Source organism: Paroedura picta, chromosome 2, assembly GCF_049243985.1.
Source record: "Paroedura picta isolate Pp20150507F chromosome 2, Ppicta_v3.0, whole genome shotgun sequence".
Lineage (NCBI taxonomy): Eukaryota > Metazoa > Chordata > Lepidosauria > Squamata > Gekkonidae > Paroedura > Paroedura picta.
Window position 1 is genome coordinate 43,418,204 of NC_135370.1, and position 21,735 is coordinate 43,439,938.

Here is a 21,735-nt window from a genome sequence, read left to right on the forward strand (position 1 = left end):
GGGACTGATTATCAGGTGACTCTGCTCCAACCATCCAGATGGCCATCTATCAGGAGATAGAGCTGTGTGTCATCCCCATACTGGTGACAACTCAGCCCAAAACTCTGGACCAGCTGAGCCAGAGGGCTCTGCCAGTGCCACCAACACCAGGAGGCATCGGGTTCTGCAGAGCAGGAATCCAACTGGATCCATAAGTCTCCAGAGGCAGGCTAAAATATGCCCGCTGCCCAACAGGGAAGGAGTGGTACTCTGAAGCGGACCTTCAGGGCATAGTGGTCTAATCATGGGACGACATCTGTCGCCATTAGAGCTACCTGTAACCCAGCACCTAAGATCAAATTAAGGGGGTTGCTAGCCTGATCGGTGGAACTGGCAACAAACTGTGAGAACCCCAGTGCTGCCATGGCTGACACCAGGTCCAGGCCAAGTCCTGGGACAACGAATCCACATGGACATTGAAGTCCCCCAGGATTATAAACCTGGGAAATTGCAATGCCCAGGCGGTTGCCGTCTCCAGTAGGCCCAAAAGGGCATCTGGTTGGACGTTGGGTGGGCGGTACAACACACTGATGCCAAGTTGCCCTCTAATTTTGACACTCTAACTCTTACAGATTTGAACAAGAATTCATAAATAGCTTGATTAGAAAACACAGCAAGGTTGAAGATAAATATTTCTGGACTGGCTTGCAAGACCTTGACTCTTTGGGAGAGTATAGATGGGGAACAGTAGATGGAAATATTGAAAAGCTAACATATACCAACTGGGGTAGTCTTCAGCCAGGTAAATACTTGAAATTTGTGAAGTATTTATTTCATGAAACAGTCTTCTATTTGTGAAAATGTCAGATAAATACTGAAATCCTGGGAATCTTTGGTCAACATTCTAGAATTTTCTGGAGGATGTGTGGTTATGGGAAGCAGAAAACACCTCGGAAAGTGGGAAGTCCAGTCTTGCAGTACATTTAAAGCTTACTCTATTTGCAAAAAATACATTGGCCCACCCAGGCCAACAGAGGTGCCGCCTAAAGAAAGTGACCCTTGTCCTGCAGGATGGCAGAGTGGATCAGGTCTTTCCTGCTATAAGGTACTATGTCATTCTTATGAATTATTTTAAATGTTTCAGTGTCAAATACACATCTATGCAGACATTCATGTATATATACATATGGGCTGTGTACGGGCATGCGCGCAAATAAGAACAGGTGTTTTTCTGCTATAGACCGAACTCTGCTTCTTCCCCTGGTTTTCCCTTTCATGGGACATGTGTACAGGCTTCAAATCAAGTGCTGATTTTCTTTACATCCCTCTCTCCATGAATCAGATGAGTAGAGTTTTCTCCCCCCCCCCCTTCCTTCCATAATCTTACAAGTTTATCTGATCATATACGTGCTATATGCTTAAAAAAAGATTTTAACATTTCTTTACAGTTTTTATTGTACTTTTCAAGAAGTGATCCTGAGAAAGAGGAGTGGGGGGTTAGAACTCTGTTGATGCCTGGAGAAACTATATAGTACATGATGGATGTTTTGGGGGGCAGCAAATGGGGAAGGCTTTGTCACTGTTCCCCTGCTGTGGATTTTCAGGTCACATGGTTGGCTTCTGTGGGGAATCAGGATGCTGGGCTAGGGCTTGGATCCTATGCAGGGTGTGCAGAACATTTCTTTAATTAACTGTAGTTCTTGTTTACTCCCTGCTGTCGCAAATGTACATTCAACTGCACTGTCGCTCGTGCAAGTGCTTATCTGCCCTGATCTGGATAAAGTCATTTGAAGAGATATAAAATAAACATTACTGCCCCTTCTAATCCTACTGAGCAAAATTTGAAGCTCTCTTCCAGTCTAGGGAGCCCTTCCTCCAACTTAAATGGTTTGTCTTCCAATAGAAAAGCCACTTAATGGTTGGATCCAACCCATTTGCCATGTTAACATTTATTTTATGTGCATGTAGCCTAAATGAATGTTTAGCATGTCATCTTGGCATCCTTTCCTTCCCCCGCCCTTTGAGCTGCAAGCTGGTTGCAGATTTTCTGCTGTCGGCTCATGAAAGCTTGATAGAATGTGAGATACTAGTATCCAAATCTATTGTATTTCATGTGAGCAGCGCATCCTACCAGAGATGCTCCTGCAGACTTGATATTATTAAAACCCTTTCTATCTGTCCATGAGGGGGGAAATCTCTTGTCCCAGTTCTGCACTCTTGGCCTCCCCTTCATTGTTGCTGGTGTTACTGCCTCAAAATTGTGTATACTTCAGACAATTCTTGCTCTTTGGTCATTACTGGAGGTGTCCCTGCCTTGCTTCTCAATACACCATGTGAGCTTCTTGTCCTCTGCATAATCATTGGTGAGATCATTGCTTTTATTGGCATGTGGGCTGCTGTCCTTTGTATCTGCAGGATGTTGTCTTTCTGAGACAGATGTCACTTCACCAAAAATGGAGCGTATTTCTCAATCCTCTGTGCAAAACACTCTTTGCCTTATGTATGTCCTTCCTTCACTGTTGAAATTGCAGTTCTGTGATTAGGAAAATATAATGAAGCATTTGTGTGAAATTCTCCAAGGTCATTTATAAATGACACTTGCACTAGTTGCAAGCATTGAAATCTCTTCTGTGCTTGTTTCTTTGTGCTGTTCTTGCATCATTTTTGTTCTTCTGCTAGTGCAGCAACTCTGCATTAGAGGATCTTCATGTGTATGTTCCTGAGTCTGCAGGTTACAAAAAGGGACTAGAATATGAGTGCATAATGATTGGAAGCTGTGTCCTTAACCCACATGTGATGTAGGCATCATGTGTTCATAAATTCCTTTTATAGATTGAGAGAGTTAGAATTGAGATTGCTGTTTTTCATATAAAGGCAGGTCTGTAAGAGCACAGAGAGATCACTACTACAGTTGCTGTATGGTTAGTCTGACAAAGAGTGCTTGCGGTCGAAAGTTCACGCCTTGAATAAATCTTTGTTGGTCTTAAAGGTGCTACTGAACTCTGATTTTATTGTGCTACTTCAGACCACCATGACTACCCATTTGAATGTATGGTTTGTGTATTGTTGCTGATCTTGTAATCTTTTTGAAAAAACACTGCAAGACAGAGCCCTCAGAAGAACCCTGTTGGCAAAATGCATAGGGAATGTTGAGAATGTTAACTGAGTTATAAAGTAAATTTTTACTTTATTATGCACCATTGGCCTTGGTCTTTTTTTTTTTTTTTACCTCTTAGTAACTGGTGCAGCCGTTTTTATTTCTCCTTGTTCAATAAATTGCTATTAAAGCTTTTAAATGGATTTTTAAGTGAAAGCTGTGCTGAAAGCAATTGGGAGAAACAAATCACCAGTAGTAGGATTTCAGTGAAGCTGTTTCACTGACGGAAGTGGAATCCATCAAAATCTTAACAAGAATTATGCCAAAGAATATGAAAAACAAAACAGTGGTCCACAGACTACAAGTGCTAAATCCATTCCAATTCCAAAAAATGAGACAACAAAAAGTGCAGCAACTATTGCACCATCACATTAATTTCTCATGCGGGTAAAGTGATGCTCAAAAAACCTTCAACAAAGATTTTTACCATATATGGAATGAGAAATGCCAGGCGTTTAAGGCACTAAAGATCATATGACAAATTTGCATTGGTAACTGGAGCATAAGAGAGACTTTAAGGAGAAAATCAGCCTGTGTTTCACTTACAGCAAAGCTTTTGACATCATGAAGTTATTTGAAAAGAAATGGGTGTGCCACAACATCTGGTTGTTTTGAGGTGCAACCTATACTCTAAAGAAGAGATTACAGAGGACATAATATGGAGAAACAGAATGATTTCCCACTGGCAAAGGTGTCAGACAAGGATGTATTTATCTCCCTGTCTCTTCAATATATATGCAGAACATATCATAAGGGAAGATAGATTAGATTTAGATGAAGGTGGAGTGAAAATTGGTGGATGAAATACTAACAGTTTGAGATGCAGATGATACCACATTACTGGCAGGAAACCATGAAGACCTGAAATTACTACTGATGAAATTTAAAGCTATTAAGTAATTGCTTAAGCAAGATTACAGCTGAACATCAAGACAAAAGTAATGACTAGTGGGGAATTACACAGCTTTAAGGTTGATGATGCAAACATTGAAATTGTTAAAGTTCTATTCCTTGGCTCCACCATCCACCAAAAAGGAGACCACAGCCAAGAAATCGGAAGGAGACTAAGACTGGGAAGGGCAGCCATGAAGGAGCCAAATAAGATTCTTTGGTATAAGTATGTGTTACAGGTGATCATGCTAATTCATACCATAGTATTCCCCATTACTATGTATGAATGCAAATGCTCGACAGTGAAAAAGGTTGACAGTTAGAACAGAATATGGAGAAACAGAATGATTTCCTATTAGCAAAGGTGTCAGGCAAGGATGTATTTATCTCCCTGTCTCTTCAATATATATGCAGAACATATAAGGAAAGATTTAGATGAAGGTGGAGTGAAAATTGGTGGATTAACACCAATTTTCATTAACATTCCTGAGATGCAGGTGACACCACATTACTGGCAGGAAACCATGAAGACTTGAAACGACTACTGATGAAGTTTAAAACCATTAAGAAAGTGCTAAAGCAAGATTAAAGCAAATTGCCTGGAGCAACAAATAGGCATTCAGGCATGCAGGCAAAGCAAAAAATAATTCATTCCCAAGTTGTCACACAAAGTATGCCTCTTTAAAGTTTTCTCCCCCCCCCCCAATCAGGAACGATTCTTCCCCCTTCCCCCCATCAAAGGACTCGAATCACTAAGGGCCCGATTTGGCCGCCTGGACTTTGGCGCCCATTAAAGTCTATGGTGCCCTCTAAATTCCATAATGATTGGTCCAAGAGGTCCACTTCTAGGGCTTTCGAAGAAAGTGCCCCCGTCCCTCCATTATATACTATGGAGAGTCCATCGCATAGGATATAACGGAGGGATGGGGGCACCCTCTTCAGGAGATGTGGACTCATTGGGCCAATCATTCTGAAATTTGGAGGGGAATCAGGGAAGAGCCTCCTAGAGCTATCCTGATGGTTTGGAGGCTCTACCTCATATCCCAACCCAACCACCCCAGGACCCAGGAAAGTTGGGAATGCTAAAATTCCTATTATAGAATATGGAGGAAGGGGATTGGCTGCCTGGATTGATTGGCAGGTGGAAGAGAGTCACGTATAGGGCACGTAGCTCTCTTCTGCCATTTCCAGCAGCACATGTGGAGTGTAAGAAACATGAAACAGTGGCAGACAAGGCAAGACAGCAGAAAAGGTGAGGAATGGCTGGGAAGCAAGATAACATTTAGCGCTTTGCCATTCAGCTGGAAAAATGCTATTTTTACTGATGTGCGAAGATACCCTAGATATAGGGGCTGCTCAGAAAGAAAGAAGAGGGAAAATCCTGTGCAGGAGGACGGAAGGGAGTGAGATAGCCATACCAACTAACCTACAACTTCCTTTTCAAGTAATGCTTTTCCAGACACAGAACTACAAGGTCTGTCATCAAATGTGTATTTAGAGGGTTGAAGATCTAGTTCAGGATCCTTCTTCCAGAGAAATCTTGAATTCAGAAAATCATGAAGTGTTATAAGATATAAATCATGTAATACTTGACAGCATCCTTCTAAGATCAACCTCAGCAAAAGACATAATTGCCATATTATCAGTATATAACAACACTGAGATATTTATGTTCCCAAGAGGGAAGGAGTTAAAGAAGTTGTGTGACTCCAGAGGTTGAACAATATTAGTGACCAAAAATGAATAAAAAAGGGGACCAATAACAACCTTGTTGTCAGATAGTGTAGCAAAAAGGGTACTGTGCACAGCCCAGCTCTGGTGAGGGAGGAGAAGGAAGTGGCTTTGTGACTGACACAAAGACCAACCCCCCAAAGTAATGATGACAATTCTAAAACAGACATGATAACTGCCTGCATTGTCTGTACACATGTCTATAGATTTATACATATGCATGTTCTGGATCAAAGAAACAAAAAAAAGCCTTTTTAAGGTATATTACTACTGATGATGTTCATGAACTACTTTTGGTTGCAGTTGTTATTCCTGAACATGCTGTGACATGAATTGTCTTGTGTTTTTTTTTCCTGGCCAAAAGTAAGTTGCATGACCTGAGAATGTGACTGTATCATCCAATCAGAGTTTCGTACCAGGGATTAACTTTATCGGCCTCTGTTATCAGAGTAAAAATACTTAAGTTGCTGTCTTTTCAGGTCAGCCTTTTGTTTGTGAACATGATATTTTTGACATAAGAAAATAAAATAAATAGACTAGAAAGCCAACCAAGTGTCTTGAAGTTCAGTAGAGCTCCAGCACAAAGATGAAAAATTAAGAGTTTAATTGTTTCTCTTTCTTATTAAGTTATTCCATAAGGAAAGAGTGTTGAGAACTAGAACCTGGGAAGAAGCAGAAAGGTTCTGTGAGGCTCTTGGTGGACATCTTCCTAGTTTTAGCCAGGAGGAGGAAACAAAAGAGTTCCATGATATGCTGAGGACTGTCATCAGGTAATAGCTTTGGAACTGCTAGAATTCCAAACCTGATTCTGTCTAAAATCTATCTTCATTGTTGACATAAACATCACAGTTTTTTGGGGGGTTAGATGAACGACTGATAAAAAGGGTTTTTTAGGGCAATTCTAAGCAGATCCACTCAGAATCCTATTCCAGGCTTGCTTTAAGGAAAGCATACTTGATTGCACTGTTAGTTACTGAAATTGTATCATACATCTTAGCTTGAATACGGAAAAGATTTCAACATGCCAGTATTATTGCTTTAGCTTGGGTCCAGCACTGGATTTCCACAAATGGAAAGGGAGAACTGATTTTGCTGATTCTCGGTGTCCCACCCCATCCTGTCCCCCCTCCACAGTATTCCTGTTCTCACCTCATGCTGTGCTTGCACCCCAAAAGGGGTATTTGGGACAGGATTATATTATTGGGTGTCTTTTGAGACACATCCTTTTTCAGCCATATCCTTGTTGGGGAAACTGCTGGTGGATCCAAACATTTGTGTCTCGAGAGAACTGTGTTCTGGGCAAATCCCCTTGAGTGAATTGTGACATTTAAATTTTTTAATATTTAAGTTAATTTCAAGCCTGCAGAAAATACCACACAAGGAGCACGTCAAACAGTCATTAATTGCTAAACCTTTCTCATGTTTAAATATATTTGCATTTTGGTTTTAATCTTGACTTCAGTGATGAATCATTATGCTTAAATATTCCTTTCAGTTTTTTTTTTTTTTTTTTGCAATTCTGAGATATAGTTATTTGTTGACAACACAGGACAAGAAATTCTATATGGCTAGGAGGTTTTGGGTTTGTTTCTTGCTGTGCAATCTTGTGCGGTAACTTCCACACTAGGTCAGCTGCTTTTAACCTGAAATAACTGTCCAGTTGATTGATCTTAGAGTAGAATCATCCTCCACAGGATTGTACAGTTAGTGTGCATTCACACTTCACAATAAAACACAGTTTGATCAAAACTTTGTTTAGTTATGATGTCTGAAAGCAAACAGTCCAGTAAATTGGGCCTTCTTGAACGGCATGAAACCTAGATTTCAGACTATGGTCTGTTGCTGGTTTGTCATCTACTGCTTGTATTGGTGCTCTGTTGTGATGTCTGCATTCAGAAATCACAATGTATTGAGAACTGATCCTTGTGGCTGTCTGACTGCGGAGGGACTAGGATACATGAAATACTGGTGGACAGGAGACAGAGGCAGACAAACAGGTTTATGCGTTAATCAGAATGGTTACTTATGGCTGGGAGGCTAACCAGAGTTTAAGCATAGAAGGGTTTATTGTGATCTTTGAATGTGTTCAGCATCCCATCATGCCATAGGTTGACCTACTTTTGAACAGAGAGTACTTTCAAAATCAGTTCTTGATACAGCACGATAGTGTTCAAAGGTTTTTAAAAGTATGGATATGCCCAAGCCTTTGTCCATACCTAAAAGTAACGTTTTGGATCTTGCCCTATATTAGCTTTCTGGATATAATGATGATGATGATGATGATGATGATGATGATACAATCTTTGTGAAATCCCAATTCCCTTACCCTGTGTATAGCTTGACTATATGTACCAGGCTATAGATTTACATGATGATACAGATAAAACAATGAAACTTTTATGTGATTGAGATGTTGTGTTCTTTTCAGTGATGACCGATGGGTCTGGATTGGGCTAAATAAGAGGAATCCAGACTACTTGGGATCATGGCAGTGGAGTGACAATAAGCCTGTAAGTTTAAATGATGGCCAAAATAAACAAACAAAAAACCCTGTATCCTTGTTGGTGAAATTGGACAACTTCTTTAAAATGCATTTTACATACAGAGAGAATAAGCTAAATATAATCATTAAAAAAATGGATATCTTGATATATGTTGGGGAGTTTTAAAATCTCTGAGAGAGTTGCCATTTTATTGGGCCACTATCCAGTTATCAGTGGACCATAAAGCATTTGTTTTGGCCTGTCTAGAATGAACCTGCACAGCCCAGTCATTTCTTACATGTTCAAGGGCTGCAAGGAACAAATGTGGAACTTTCCCATCAGTAAGTGGGGGTAGAAAGTGCTTTCATAGCTAATTTATGGTAATCTCTCTGTTCATCAAGACTAGAGCTGAATGGAGGTGGTTTGCCATGGCCAGCCTCTGTGTAGCAATCCCAGACAACCTTGGTGGCTTCCCATCTAAGTATGAAGAAGAAGAAGAAGAAGAAGAAGAACAAGAAGAAGAAGAAGAAGAACAAGAACAAGAACAAGAAGAAGAAGAACAAGAAGAAGAAGAACAAGAAGAAGAAGAACAAGAAGAAGAAGAAGAAGAAGAAGAAGAAGAAGAAGAAGAAGAAGAAGAAGAGTTGGTTCTTATATGCCGCTTTTCCCTACCCGAAGGAGGCTCAAAGCGGCTTACAGTCGCCTTCCCATTCCTCTCCCCACAACAGACACTGTGTGGGGTGGGTGAGGCTGAGAGAGCCCTGATATCACTGCTCGGTCAGAACAGTTTTATCAGTGCTGTGGCGAGCCCAAGGTCACCCAGCTGGCTGCATGTGGGGGAGTGCAGAATTGAAACCAGCATGCCAGATTAGAAGTCCGCACTCCTAACCACTACACCAAACTGGCTCTTAATGAGGGCCAATCCCACTTAGCTTGAAATTATTAGGATAGCCTAATAATTTCAATGCAGAACCTGATCTGTACCAAATGAGTACTTCACTTGCAATGACTCTTTCTTCTGTGAAGGAATTCAATGCTAAATGTAAACAATGATTATGGAATACATTGTTTTTTTCCCAAATTTCTACCTTACATCATGAGGCTGCTTTTTACTGCAGCCTTTCTCAACTTTATGACCATTGAGAAACCCCTGAAGCATTCTTCGGGCTTCGAGATACCCCAGAAGTGGTGCAATCGTGCAGAATATGGTTGGGAAGCAGAGCTGGATACCCACCCATCTGGGGCTCCTCCCCTTCCCACCCCCTCCAGGCCCATCATTGGCCATTCTGGGAGGGTAGACATGACCATACATTATCGTATCACCTGATAAATGTTTAACAAATTTTTAAACTATGTAAAAATTAATTCACTCTCACTCATTCAGGAACCCCTTTTAGGGCCATCAAGAAACCCTGGGTTTCACAAAACCCTGGTTGAGAAAGCCTGATCTACTGCATCAACTATTGTTATAACTGCTACTTATTATGATGAAATTGCAACTCATTAATGATTTCTGCTTTGCCTCTCTGTTTTCCTTCCTTAGGTATCTACTGTTCTTATGTCCCGTGAGTTTCAAGAAGATGACTATGACGTTAGAGACTGTGCTGCCTTTAAGGTGTGTAGAGGCAGCTAGTAAAAAATGTTTGCTGGCAGGGGCTCATGGGAATTGTAGTCCATGAACATCTGGAGGACTACAGGTTGGCTACCCCTGCTCTAATATATAACCTAGCAAGCGGCTGTACCTCTCCGTTAAATGTTCGCCTTTTTAAAAAAGGAGTAAGAAAGTACCTTTTACTAACTCTTGACTGATTGCAGAAACTGATGCTGAGCACAAATACATTTGTTTTTAAATCTCTGCAGTCTCTCAGAAGAAAACGGAGACCATACTGGCTTCCTTATCTTCTTGAGAACACAGAACATTTCTATTTAAAACCTTTCCGTTGTGATGCTAAACTGGAATGGGTCTGCCAGATCACTAAAGGTAAAATTGGCCACTAGTGTTGACTCGTATGTTTGGTTTCTCATTTTGTTGAAAGCATTTTTTTTTTCATTGACTAGCATCAACTGCTGATTAAATCATTTTATATGCATTATGTTCATTGCTTGATGTGCACTTAGTATCACATATGCGATGTGAATTCCATGCTAGTACTTCATTCCCTACTGTGTTCATTCCAGCCCCTGATTCAGCATGGGACTGCAGGGAAAAAGAAGCTATGCCTTCCCCAGACACTATTTTCCTGACTTGTAATGTCTGAGGGAAGCCATTATTTGCTCGGTTGAGAATATTTACTTTTGGCCAAGTGTGGCAGATTGTGTACCCCAGAGCCAAGTCAGGCTTGGAAAACAGTGAGAATAGAGACTCAATCCCTCCTCCCCACATTCTTAATCTAAATGGGGCCCCCACATGCTTGAAATGGTATTCCAAGCCTGGTACTTGCCATACAAATGTGAGCAGAAGGACCCAGGGCAGAGAGGATATGAGGAAAACATAATATGTACTTAGTTGCTTAGATAGGAGAGCAAGCTTGGTGTAGTGGTTAAGAGCAGTGGCCTCTAATCTGGAGAGCTGCATTTGATTCCCCACTCCTCCACATGCAGCCAGCTGGGTGACCTTGGGCCAGTCATATTTCTCTCAGAACTTTCTCAGCCTGACCTACCTCACAGGGTGTCTGTTGTGGGGAGAGGAAGGAAGGTAAAGGTAAAGGCATCCCCTGTGCAAGCACCGAGTCATGTCTGACCCTTGGGGTGACGCCCTCTAGCGTTTTCATGGCAGACTCAATACGGGGTGGCCTTGCCAGTGCCTTCCCCAGTCATTACCGTTTACCCCCCAGCAAGCTGGGTACTCATTTTACCGACCTCGGAAGGATGGAAGGCTGAGTCAACCTTGAGCCAGCTGCTGGGATCGAACTCCCAGCCTCATGGGCAAAGCTTTCAGACGGCTGCCTTACTACTCTGCGCCACAAGAGGCTCTAAGGAAGGAAAGGCGATTGTAATTTGCTTTGAGACTTCTGCAGGTAGTAAAAAGTGGGGTACAAAAAACTCCATTTCTTCTGTGCTGAAAGATCTACGCAGGCTCTCAGACCCACCTATCTCACAGGGTGTCTGTTGTGGGGAAAGGAAGGGAAACAGTTCTTCTTCTCAAACTTAAAATATTAGAATAGTGGGGACCTGCTCATGTAGTGCTGCTGTTGGAACTTCTTGCTACTCTATGAGACAGGAACTAAGAATGTAAAAATATATATTACTTCCCTTTAAAATAAAGATGCAGAGGAAACAAGGAAAGAAAGGGAAAATGTTTGTAAAATCATTAGCCTGCTTGCATTCTTTGTCAGACATCCAATGTATCTTTCTCAATTACATTCTTATTTAAGTTGCTATTATAATTACATAAGCGATGTTGTTGTTGTTGTTGTTATTTTCATTGGACTTATTGCCCGCCCCTCTCATTTCTGGCTTGTGGCAGGTTACAGATTCATCCAAAATTAAAAACCCCATTAAAAACCCCATTAAAACCATCCAGATGAACAATATACCTATCGGACTCCAACAATAAAACCATAACGGAAAACCCCTCTGACCCGACCAAAACTAATATAGGAGTGGGGGGAGGAGTGCAGATCTTCAATAAGTGTATGTCTTAATCCTGGGGGGGGGGGGGGGGGAGCCCGTCAGATCTTCCTTGCCATGCTGGCCTCAACCATAGACCTGGTGGAAGAGCTTCATTTTGCAGGCCCTGCGGAAAGCCAAAAGCTCCCACAGGGCCCGCAGCTCCTCCGGGAGCTCATTCCACCAAGTAGGGTAGATTATATGACTTGGATGGTTTTAGTTACAAGAATGAAACAATCCTAGCCCTGTGTTTAATTATTCTTTTGAAAAGGTCTCTTCCCCTGCCCCCTGATTTCTCTCTGTCATTTGAAAGAGAATTTTGTTTTCTATGATGCACACAGCAGCATACCTAATATTGTTATTCTTCCCTCTGTTATGAACAGGTACCAAGATAAAGTATCCAGAGTGGTACAAACCAGGTAAGCATAACATGTTTTTGCTACACAGCGTTGACTTAATGGTAGTCCCACACTGGGTTATATTTGTTTACTTACTACTACTTATAGTCTGTCTTTCTCACTGAGTCTTTATTTATTTCTTCTTTAGATTTTTACCCTACGCATCTTACCTAGAGGCAGGTGCAAGGCAGCTTAAAAGAGTTTTAAAAAACACAATTAAACATAAGTACAATAAATAACAAGAAAGGCATTAAAGCCCATTCCCACCCAACCTACCCAATATGGTGACCATCTAAAAGAAGTAAGGCATCAGAATCCTTAACGGGGAGTCAAAGAGCCAGGAGGAGATAAAATTCTACCAGGGCAAGGTCCCTCCTTGCTCAGATGCTTTACAGAAGAGGACAGGTTTATAGAGCCTACAGAACTGCGAGAGACCACAGGGCCCAAACCTCTGCCAAAGGGCATTCCAGAGGGTTGGGGCCAGGACTGAAAACTCCCTAGACTTTGTTGATGACTATCGGGCTTGTTTTTGACTGGGAATCTCCTGGACCCCTGGAAGGGTGACTCTCTCCTCTGATATATGCTTCAGCCTCCTGATTAAGGTGATTGCATGATGTAAAGTACAGCCCAATAGCAATCCACAAACTGTAGCCTTAAATCAGAATTGGGGCCACACACCGTTGAGATCATTCACAAATGGAGGGAACTGTTGGCTTTTGCTACAATTCAGTGTTGGCCTTCTGATGGGCCAAGAAGGCACTGCAGCTTTCAGCCCAGTGTGGATCAGATTATGTGGTGGGCCAGGAAGATCCCATCTGACCTTTCAGCACTGGTCAGTTTAGCAGGATACAAGCCAATTTGCTCATGCTCTTTGCTTTATTCATCATGAAAATACAGCAAGAAGGGAGGGAATAAACTTATAACCACAGTGTGCCAAATATTAAACCAAAAGAAGCTTGAAGAACAGATAGTTTCAAGAATGAAAACATAATGGCAGTGAAACAGTTGTTATAAATCCACCACAACTGCTAATTCAGGACTCGTAAGATCATATCCACATGCAGCCAGCTGGATGACCTTGGGCCAGTCACATTTTTCTCAAAGCTCTCTCAGCCTCACCTATCTCACAGGGTAACTGTTGTGGGGAGAGGAAGGGAAAACACTTGTAAGCCACTTTGAAACTCCTTCAGGTAGTGAAAAGCAGGATATAAAACCCAGTTCTAGGTGGGCACATACCTAGAAAATGGAAGTTCGTTGGATTTGTGGATGGTCTTGGGTCTGATTGTGTTTGAGATTATTCTATCTGCTTAAATGCTGAAAATCAATAAACTGATTTGGCTGTGCAGCACCCAGACTAGATGCAATGGGCAACCTCCCCCCCACACACACACACACACCCTAAGTGAATACACTGAGTTCTGTCCATTGAGTTTTGTCCTATATGAAGACCAGACATACTACTTAATCATTTTTATGTATTTTATTTGTTTTGATATAAATCTATTTGTTTGTATATAAATCTGTGTTCTATCCTAAAAGGAACCTAAATTGTGCAGTTCTGCTCATTACAAAAACAAGTCTCTAAATATTTGAGATTATGTGTTCCCAATCCCCTCCCCCTTTTGTTTTTGTCACATGGTAGTAAAGACTGCCCGGTTCAGAATTCACCACAGTTGGTTATGAAATTAAAATCAGATGAAATGAAACTATGGTTTGTCTTCTTGTCTACAAACTAGGATGACCGTAAGATAACGGCATAAAATCTGCCTTAGTGTTCAGGTTCTATTAATTAAATGTGGAACTTAAATTGTTTGGCTATGTGTTTGTAAAAAAGACATGTGTATGGTTCTGTTTCCTTCTAGACGAAGATGGAATTCATGGACTTCCACTGGTTATTGATGGGTCTGAATTCTGGTTTGTGTCAAATAAGAACCTGAGCTATCAAGAAGCTGCTCTCTACTGTTCTAATAATGGAAGTGATTTGGCTTCTCTGACCTCATTAACAGAACTAAGTGCAGTCCTAGACAGAATGAAAAATGTAATTTATGATCTTGTAACTTTTACTGTGAGAAAACATTAATGCGTCCTCCCTTCTAATTATAAGCTACTTAGTAAAACGTATGGGAAGTGTAGTGCTTATATCTGAGTACACATAGAAAAAATGGAAGAAAGTTTTTCCTTTAATGTCTTTCCAGCTTTCATTTTTTTTTTAGGACAAAGAAGACAGGATAAGAATCTAGGGTAAACTAGCATATGCCTATCTTGCATTTATTCTGTGAATTTGTTCACTGCAACAGCCCTTAAGTCTATGTGCTTTCATCCTATTTGTGTGTGCATGTGTACGAGGAGTAGAAGAGATAGTAATAGTATAGTAGAGGTTTAATTTTGAAGCCATCTAGCAGCACATATTAATACAAGGTATTAAAATATGAAATTAAAACAGTTTAAATATAAGTAGGATTCAAAATTAGGTTTAGGTCAAGGCCAATGAAGCATTCCACCACTCAGAGGCGAGAGACCCCTCTCACCACCAACTACATCTCGCAGACTGGTGTGCCAAGCCATAGCACTGAAATAACATCAGATAGTAAACTGTGAAGTCAAAATGTTATCCTATATAATAAAAGTGCAGGGTACTTCTCATGTCATGCCATCCTTCCCCCCCCAAGGGCCACTCAGAGATGTTGATGGGCCTCTGATTGGCCCTCTCAGGGAGGGTGTCTTCCCCCAGTGAGTACCAATCCGGGGCCTTTCCAGCCCTCTGCTGCAGGCCACAAACTCTGCAGAAGCATGCTTTACAAGCGGTCTGTGAGCCGCTAGCAGCCTACTCCTCCCCAGCTCTCACCACAAGAAGCTGAAGGGGCCGGGAAGAGTGACCTAGTGACGAGGCGCCAACGGCCCCTTTGTGCCCTTCCAAGTCCCACACGGGGCGCAGCCTCCCAGCCATGCAACAGGCCAGGGCTGCCAGAGGCCTCCACATTGACTGCCTGTCCACTTTCCTCTGGGGCAAGGAGTGATGCTACCACAGCGCATGGGCCACTACCACTTTCCAGCTTGTCAGGGTTAAAGCCGCCAGGCAGGGGAAGCTTCTGTGTGGCCTCCTGGTCTTGCACAGGGCAGGGGCCACCAGGGACCTCCACCCTGCCTGCCCACCCACATCCCTGTGGTGGGAGGAGCAACAAGCCTGGGGCAATGGGGATGCTCGAGCCTTTTCCACGGGCTCCCAGTTTTGCGTGGGGCCAGGGCCACAAGAAGCCTCTGCACCAGCTGCCCGACTGCCTCCCTGGGAGGTGAGTGGCACTGCTGCTGGGATGCCACCTCCCTCCCAATGTGCTCGCCTCCAGCCCATGGAGCAAGAGGTTCTGGGGGCACCACAAGTGATGGCCTGATGGTAGGAGGGCTGACTCCAGACCCCACCTTCCCACTGCAAGAGCTGGTGGAGGGGGGGGGCGCTGCCTCTTTCCTGCTCACTTTTAATGCGGGCTTCACAACTAATAGTTGAATGTTGAACATTCTGTTGTTATGAGCTCTACCATCAGAGGTATTATATGTTCTCAGTTACAATTATTGCATGTTCCCAATGATGACGTTCCTTTTATTGCACCATGAATTTCAATGTAAACTGTCCTAAGCCACAGGGGAAGGCAAACGCATATAATAAAATTTAATTAATTAATTAAAATTAAGTACAGACAGTTAATGGAAGAAGTCATCGGTAACACTGTCAACAAATCTTTTGCAAATAATGACAGAAGTGACCATAAAATTGGCAACCGTCAATGGGAAAGCATCTGCCCAAAGAAACACTACATGATCGTCGTCCCTGCCAGAAATCTGTTAACATTAAGATTAATTTTGACTAAATAGTGCCATATATAGAACAGTGCAGCAAACACTGAATAAGGTCTACTTGATATGTGTGTGTAAAGTGTGGTCAAATCGCAACTGATGTTTGGTGCTTCCAACAAGGGGCTTTCAAGGCAAGTGAGAATTAGAGGTGGTTTGCCATTGCCTTTTCTGCATTCTTCCTTCTAGGTCTCCCTTCCAAATATTGACCTTGCTTAGCTTCTGAGATCTGACAATATCAGACTTTAGCATACTTCCTTTCCTCCCCCATCCCCCTGTAGCCCTGGGCCATTGAAGACTTCTTGGTTAAGAACTAAGTACAGCTTGCTGTGAAATCCAGAATGAAAGAAATGGCAAACTAGGGCTTGTTCTCTTTCCCACAAACTGGGTCCAAATTATATCTTGTTGATTCTTCATGGTCAAGAGAACAAACCATAGTTCAGAGTTTTAATTGTTTCAGATATTCCAACAAATTGGCTTTTCAGTTTTGGGAGCCTTCAGTATTGGGTACATGTATGGGGAGGAAGAAGACATGAATAGCCATAATGTGTCTATCACATCTGAAGAAAGCTAATAACTCTGGTTGCTTGTAGTCCATTAATAAATGCTACTCTGTCCTGAGTGTAGGGGGACAGAGAGAAGTTTAGAAAGAATCTTGTAAACCTTTGGATCAAGAGATAGTTTGCTTACAGGAAAAAAGGGCAGTGCTCAGTTAAATTGCTCCAGGCAGTTCGCTTAACTCTAATCTCAGTGGTCATGGTGATCCAGTGGATTTAGTGAGTGGGCTACCACTGTGATGAGACGAACATCACAACATTTTCAAAAGCTTTACAAAATGTTTGGCATTTGAAAAAGAAGGACAACTTTATACCATTAAAGGCAATCTGTATCTGCGCCACTTAAAAGTTTTCACAAATCTGAGCTAATGTAAGGACCAGATGGTGAAAATTATTGCTTTTGCAGTAGTGATTTGGTGAAAGTTATGACTAATTATTATTTTTAAGTAAAATTTGTTAAGTAATCATGGAAAAACCATATGCTACAAAAGGCCTAAAATATAGGTAGTAACAGATTGTTATTTTAAATATATGGAAATATTTCATCATGTTTGACAGGATGCAAACTAATTTCTCTCTCTCTCTCTCTCTCTCTCTCTCTCTCTCTCTGGATGATCTTAGAAGAAGAATTGGTTTTTATATGCTGCTTTTCTCTACCCAAAGGAGTCTCAAAGCGGCTTACAGTCGCCTTCCCTTTCCTTTCCCCACAACAGATACCCTGTGAGGGAGGTGAGGCTGAGAGAGCCCTGATATTTCTGCTCAGTCAGAACAGCTTTATCAGTGCTGTGGTTAGCAGGGAATCAAACCCAGCTCGTCAGATTAGAAGTCGGCATTCCTAACCACTACACCAACTCTTAGCCAGTAGTTTAGAAGCCAAGTTTGTGTGTGTTACAGACAGACTCTGTACAATGCTATTTGGAGACCAAGACATATGAAGAAAGTAATTCTACTTTTAAGTTTGTGAGTTGTTTCAGTATTATTGATTTCTCTATATCATGCTGCTACAATCCTCGTGCTGGTTTTTATTGAAGAAAACGGCGGGAATTGCGTCAGGATTGGGTTTGAAGGTGAAAATCTCTTGAACATTAGAGCAAGAAAAAATATCCCTTTTTTGGGAGCCAGCTTCAGGTGGTTAAGAGCAGCGGTTTTTAATCTGGCAAGCTGTGTTTGATTCCCTGTTCCTCCACCACATGTAGTCAGCTGGTTGACCTTGAGGTTGTCACAGCTCTGATAGTGCTGTTCTCATAGAGCGATCCTGTCAGAGTTCTCTCAGCCTCACCAGGAGAGAGGAAAGGTAAGGCAATTGCAAGCCACTTTGAGACTCTCTGCTGGAGAAAAGCAGCATATAAAAACAATCTCTTTTTCTTCATGTACTATAAACTGATATAAAGGTTCCACACTGTAATTTAATTAGATCCAAGCTCTATCAGAAAAATCTTTTTGTAATGGAAAAGGGATGAAACACTTTCAGGAAAAAATGTTCAGCTTCCTGCTACAATTAAGAACCTTTTCCCAGCACTTTGTCTATAACAGTGGCTGTTGCAGCTTACTAACTTATCCATTTGCTTTTGTAGTTATCAGACGTGAATCAGAACTGGTGGCTGAAATCTACACTTCCTGTGACTCGCTTCTACTCATGGTATGTGAACCATCAAAGGCAATGTGATGCTAAAGGTCTGCAAGGGGGAGATTAATGCTTAACATAAAATGTGTTAGGCTTGAATGTGGGAAATATACATTCAAAAACATTATCAACTTGTTGGGTATCCTTAACTAGATGATACGCTGAAATTACCGCGGCAGGAGATTCCAGTGTTGCTTATAAGGTTTACAGTGACCAGCTTTGGATCAGGACCCTGCCCAAGGCAAGGATCTAAACTGATGGGAAGGGTGTGGGTGCTTATGAGCAGTTATGTGGGTCCTCAGTGGTTCATGTTTGTCCTATTATGACACAGGTTGATGTAGTGGTTGAGAGCAGCAGCTTCTAATCTGGTGAGCCAGTTTTGATTCCCTGCTGCTCCACATGTAGCCAGCTGGGTGAGCTTGAGCTAGTCACAGTCCTGCTGGAAGCTGTTCTCACAGAGCAGTTTCTCTAAAAACTTACCTACCCACAGGGTGTCTGTTATGGGGAGAGGAAAGGGAAGGTGATTGTAAGTGAAAAACAGGATATAAAAAACAGCCCCTCCCCCTCCTCCACAATCAGTACATGTATTGATTGTGAAACACTGAGACAATTTTAGATCTAGAAACTATTTCAAGGAGAAGATTTGACCACCACCACCCTCCCACAACTTGAGTTGTGCCTACTGTGCTTCATAACGTTTTAAAAATATGAAAGTATCTCCAAGCATATTGACGAGTTAGGCCCTGCATCTCAGAATAAACCGCCATGCTAATATTTTTGTTGGACTATATTACCACTCATGAATGGCTCAGTTGAAGGGGTGGATTCAAAAACAATGGATTAGATCTCATGCAGAATCCCTGCTGACAGTAGTAATTTCTGTCACCAAAGCGGGGTTTCCTGCTGCAACCCATAATAGTTCTCTCAGTAATGCTAGTTTGGTTATAAATAAGAGGAGCTGGTTTTAGTACCCCACTTTTCACTGCTCAAAGGAATCTCAAAGTACCTTACAATCGCCTTCCCTTCCTCCCCCCACAACAGACTCCCTGTGAGGTAGGAGAGGCTGAGAGAGAGCCCTGAGAGAAGCTGCTCTGTGGGAACAGTTCTAACAGGACTGTAACTAGCCCAGGGCCCATTCTGCACACATAGGATAATGCACTTTCAATGTCCTTTGGCAGCTGTATTTTACTGTGTGGAACAGGAAAATCTGCTTCTAAAGTGCATTGAAAGTGCATTATCCTATGCGTGCGGAATAGGCCCAGGTCACCCTGCTGGCTGCATGTGGAGGAGCATGGAGTCAAACCTTAGAAGCTGCCACTCTTAACCACTACACCAAAGAACCCTCAAAGATCATGAAACAGGAGACAAAGGTCTAGTGCAAGAAGGCAAAATTGGTGAAAATCGCTATCCTCTTTCTTCTGTGGAAATTTACTCCTGGATCTCACCCAATACAAAGCCAACTGAAGACTAATTCCAAGAAGATTTGCTGGTTGCAGCAAAACTCGCCTGCCTTTTACGCTGCATCCAACATTTATGGTTGAATAAACTTTCATGTAATGGAGCCCATTTAATCATCTGAGGAGGCACTGAGAAGGCACTGAATAAGAATTCACAGCAACACTTATCCGTAGCACACCAACCCACAACAACAAAAATGTCAATAAAAATCAAATGTATAAATTAAACAAAAAGAAAATTACTACTCTTTGCTCCACTGAGAGTTTCTTAGCATTGTGTAACTTGTCTCACCGTGTTAGGTATGTGGCTTTGAAGGATACTTGAAGGCAGGAAGGCAAAATATAAATTTGAGAATAAAATGAAATTCAAGATTGTAGACTTATCGTAAGCTTAGTGTTGGTCAGTTTTTGGTTAGTGTTTATCAGTGCACTGAGAAATAACGAGAACGACTGGACTGTAGTGTCTAGTAGTTACAAAGCTCAGTATGGAGATCTGGGACAAACTGGAAATAAAATCTGTTTTCTGTGTTTTTCTGTTTTTATCCCGACCAACAGTTATTTCAATTCTTGTGTTATAGACTGTATTTTATGAGACAAAGTGTGTTTGATTTCTTCATTATGTCTAGGTTTCCAATATATTCAGATTCCTACAACCAACAATTCAGGGATTGTTGGCATATCTCATATCAAACCAGGTACAGAGGTAAGAGAGTTCTGCTTTATTTTAGAATGCGAAAGGGTTTTTTTTCATAATCCATAAATTTTTGTTGTAATCTTTAGCATTGCTTTAATCTGAGGATAATTTTTTAAAGGAAGATGCAAATAGACTCATACTTGATCTTGTTTTATGGAAGTGGAGCACTGCTTCAGATTTCAGACAACCACAACTGGGACGCCAATGGTGGTCTTTGGTGGCTAGGAATGATTGTGCATCACCAGGAATGCACAGCCTTTCAATACAAACACAACTTTTGCAGGGCATAGGGGGGAAATAGGTCCCCAGTGCTGTGCACTTTCAGTTAGAAATAATATTTATTTATTTATTTATTTATTTATTTATTTATTTATTTATTTATTTATTTATTTATTTTTTATATACTGCCTTCCCCTGAGGCTCAGGATGGTTTACATGGAATGTGCCTTAACTACTTTCATCTAACTGTATATGCTTTTTACATTGTGTGTTAAAAACACAGTAGGTTAAAGTTGGTTTTCTACTACAGTAACCCATATTCTGTGCCAAGAAAAACTGAATTACGACCTGCACAAAGTATGCAAATTAAAGATAAATTTGCACATAGCTCTGACTTCTGCATAATTCTGCCAGTCATGGGGTAAAGCAAGGAACTATGTAATAGATCTAAAGATGGCCCCCTTCTACTGAGAGTGCCTTTTTCTCTTCAAAGGTTTTACCAGATGCAACCTCACACTGTCAAATCACTAACTTCCCAGATATTTTAAAACATAATACCTGCAACTATGAACACTGGAGGTTTGCTTTTAAGTTAAAAGGAACATTGACATTATCTGGATGCTGCTTTCTTTGTCCTACTTCAGAAAATAATGGCTTAAATATAGAGCAGTGTTCTCATAAATGTAAGGATTTCCATCTACAGGAACCGGAAATGCCCCCAAATCCTTTTCTGGAGGGATTGGAGGCCCCAAGAACAGTAAGCAGCAAATAAGCAGCATTCCATAGAAAAGCTATTAAAGATCCACACCTATATGTGTGTGTATATAATTTCCCAAACTGTGTACAGCCAGTTCAACACCTGAGGCACTGACATCCCATATTTTTTCACATCCCCTAACAGTATATAAAAGCATAAGTAGAGCTTTGCTGGATCAAATCAGTGGCACAATACTCCGGCATCCTGTTTCACACAGGGTCCAACGAGTTGCGGAGTACAGTTAATGAATTCCTACAATAATAAGAAATGGAACATCATTGGGCTCCCCTCAAGAAGAAGAAGAAAGAAGAAGAAGAGTTGGTTCTTATATGC

General features: G+C 41.5%; 1 protein-coding gene across 1 annotated transcript in view; it reads left to right on the plus strand.

Moving 5' to 3' along the window:
- LY75 (lymphocyte antigen 75) overlaps window positions 1-21,735 on the plus strand; it is a 94,499-nt gene that overhangs the window by 35,470 nt on the left and 37,294 nt on the right. The window contains exons 11-20 of the mRNA XM_077319958.1: window positions 612-781; window positions 888-1,084; window positions 6,386-6,528; window positions 8,187-8,268; window positions 9,785-9,856; window positions 10,102-10,222; window positions 12,234-12,269; window positions 14,111-14,286; window positions 18,226-18,290; window positions 20,359-20,435. Coding sequence (XP_077176073.1) covers window positions 612-781; window positions 888-1,084; window positions 6,386-6,528; window positions 8,187-8,268; window positions 9,785-9,856; window positions 10,102-10,222; window positions 12,234-12,269; window positions 14,111-14,286; window positions 18,226-18,290; window positions 20,359-20,435 — 1,139 coding nt within the window. The remainder of the gene's footprint in view (window positions 1-611; window positions 782-887; window positions 1,085-6,385; window positions 6,529-8,186; window positions 8,269-9,784; window positions 9,857-10,101; window positions 10,223-12,233; window positions 12,270-14,110; window positions 14,287-18,225; window positions 18,291-20,358; window positions 20,436-21,735) is intronic.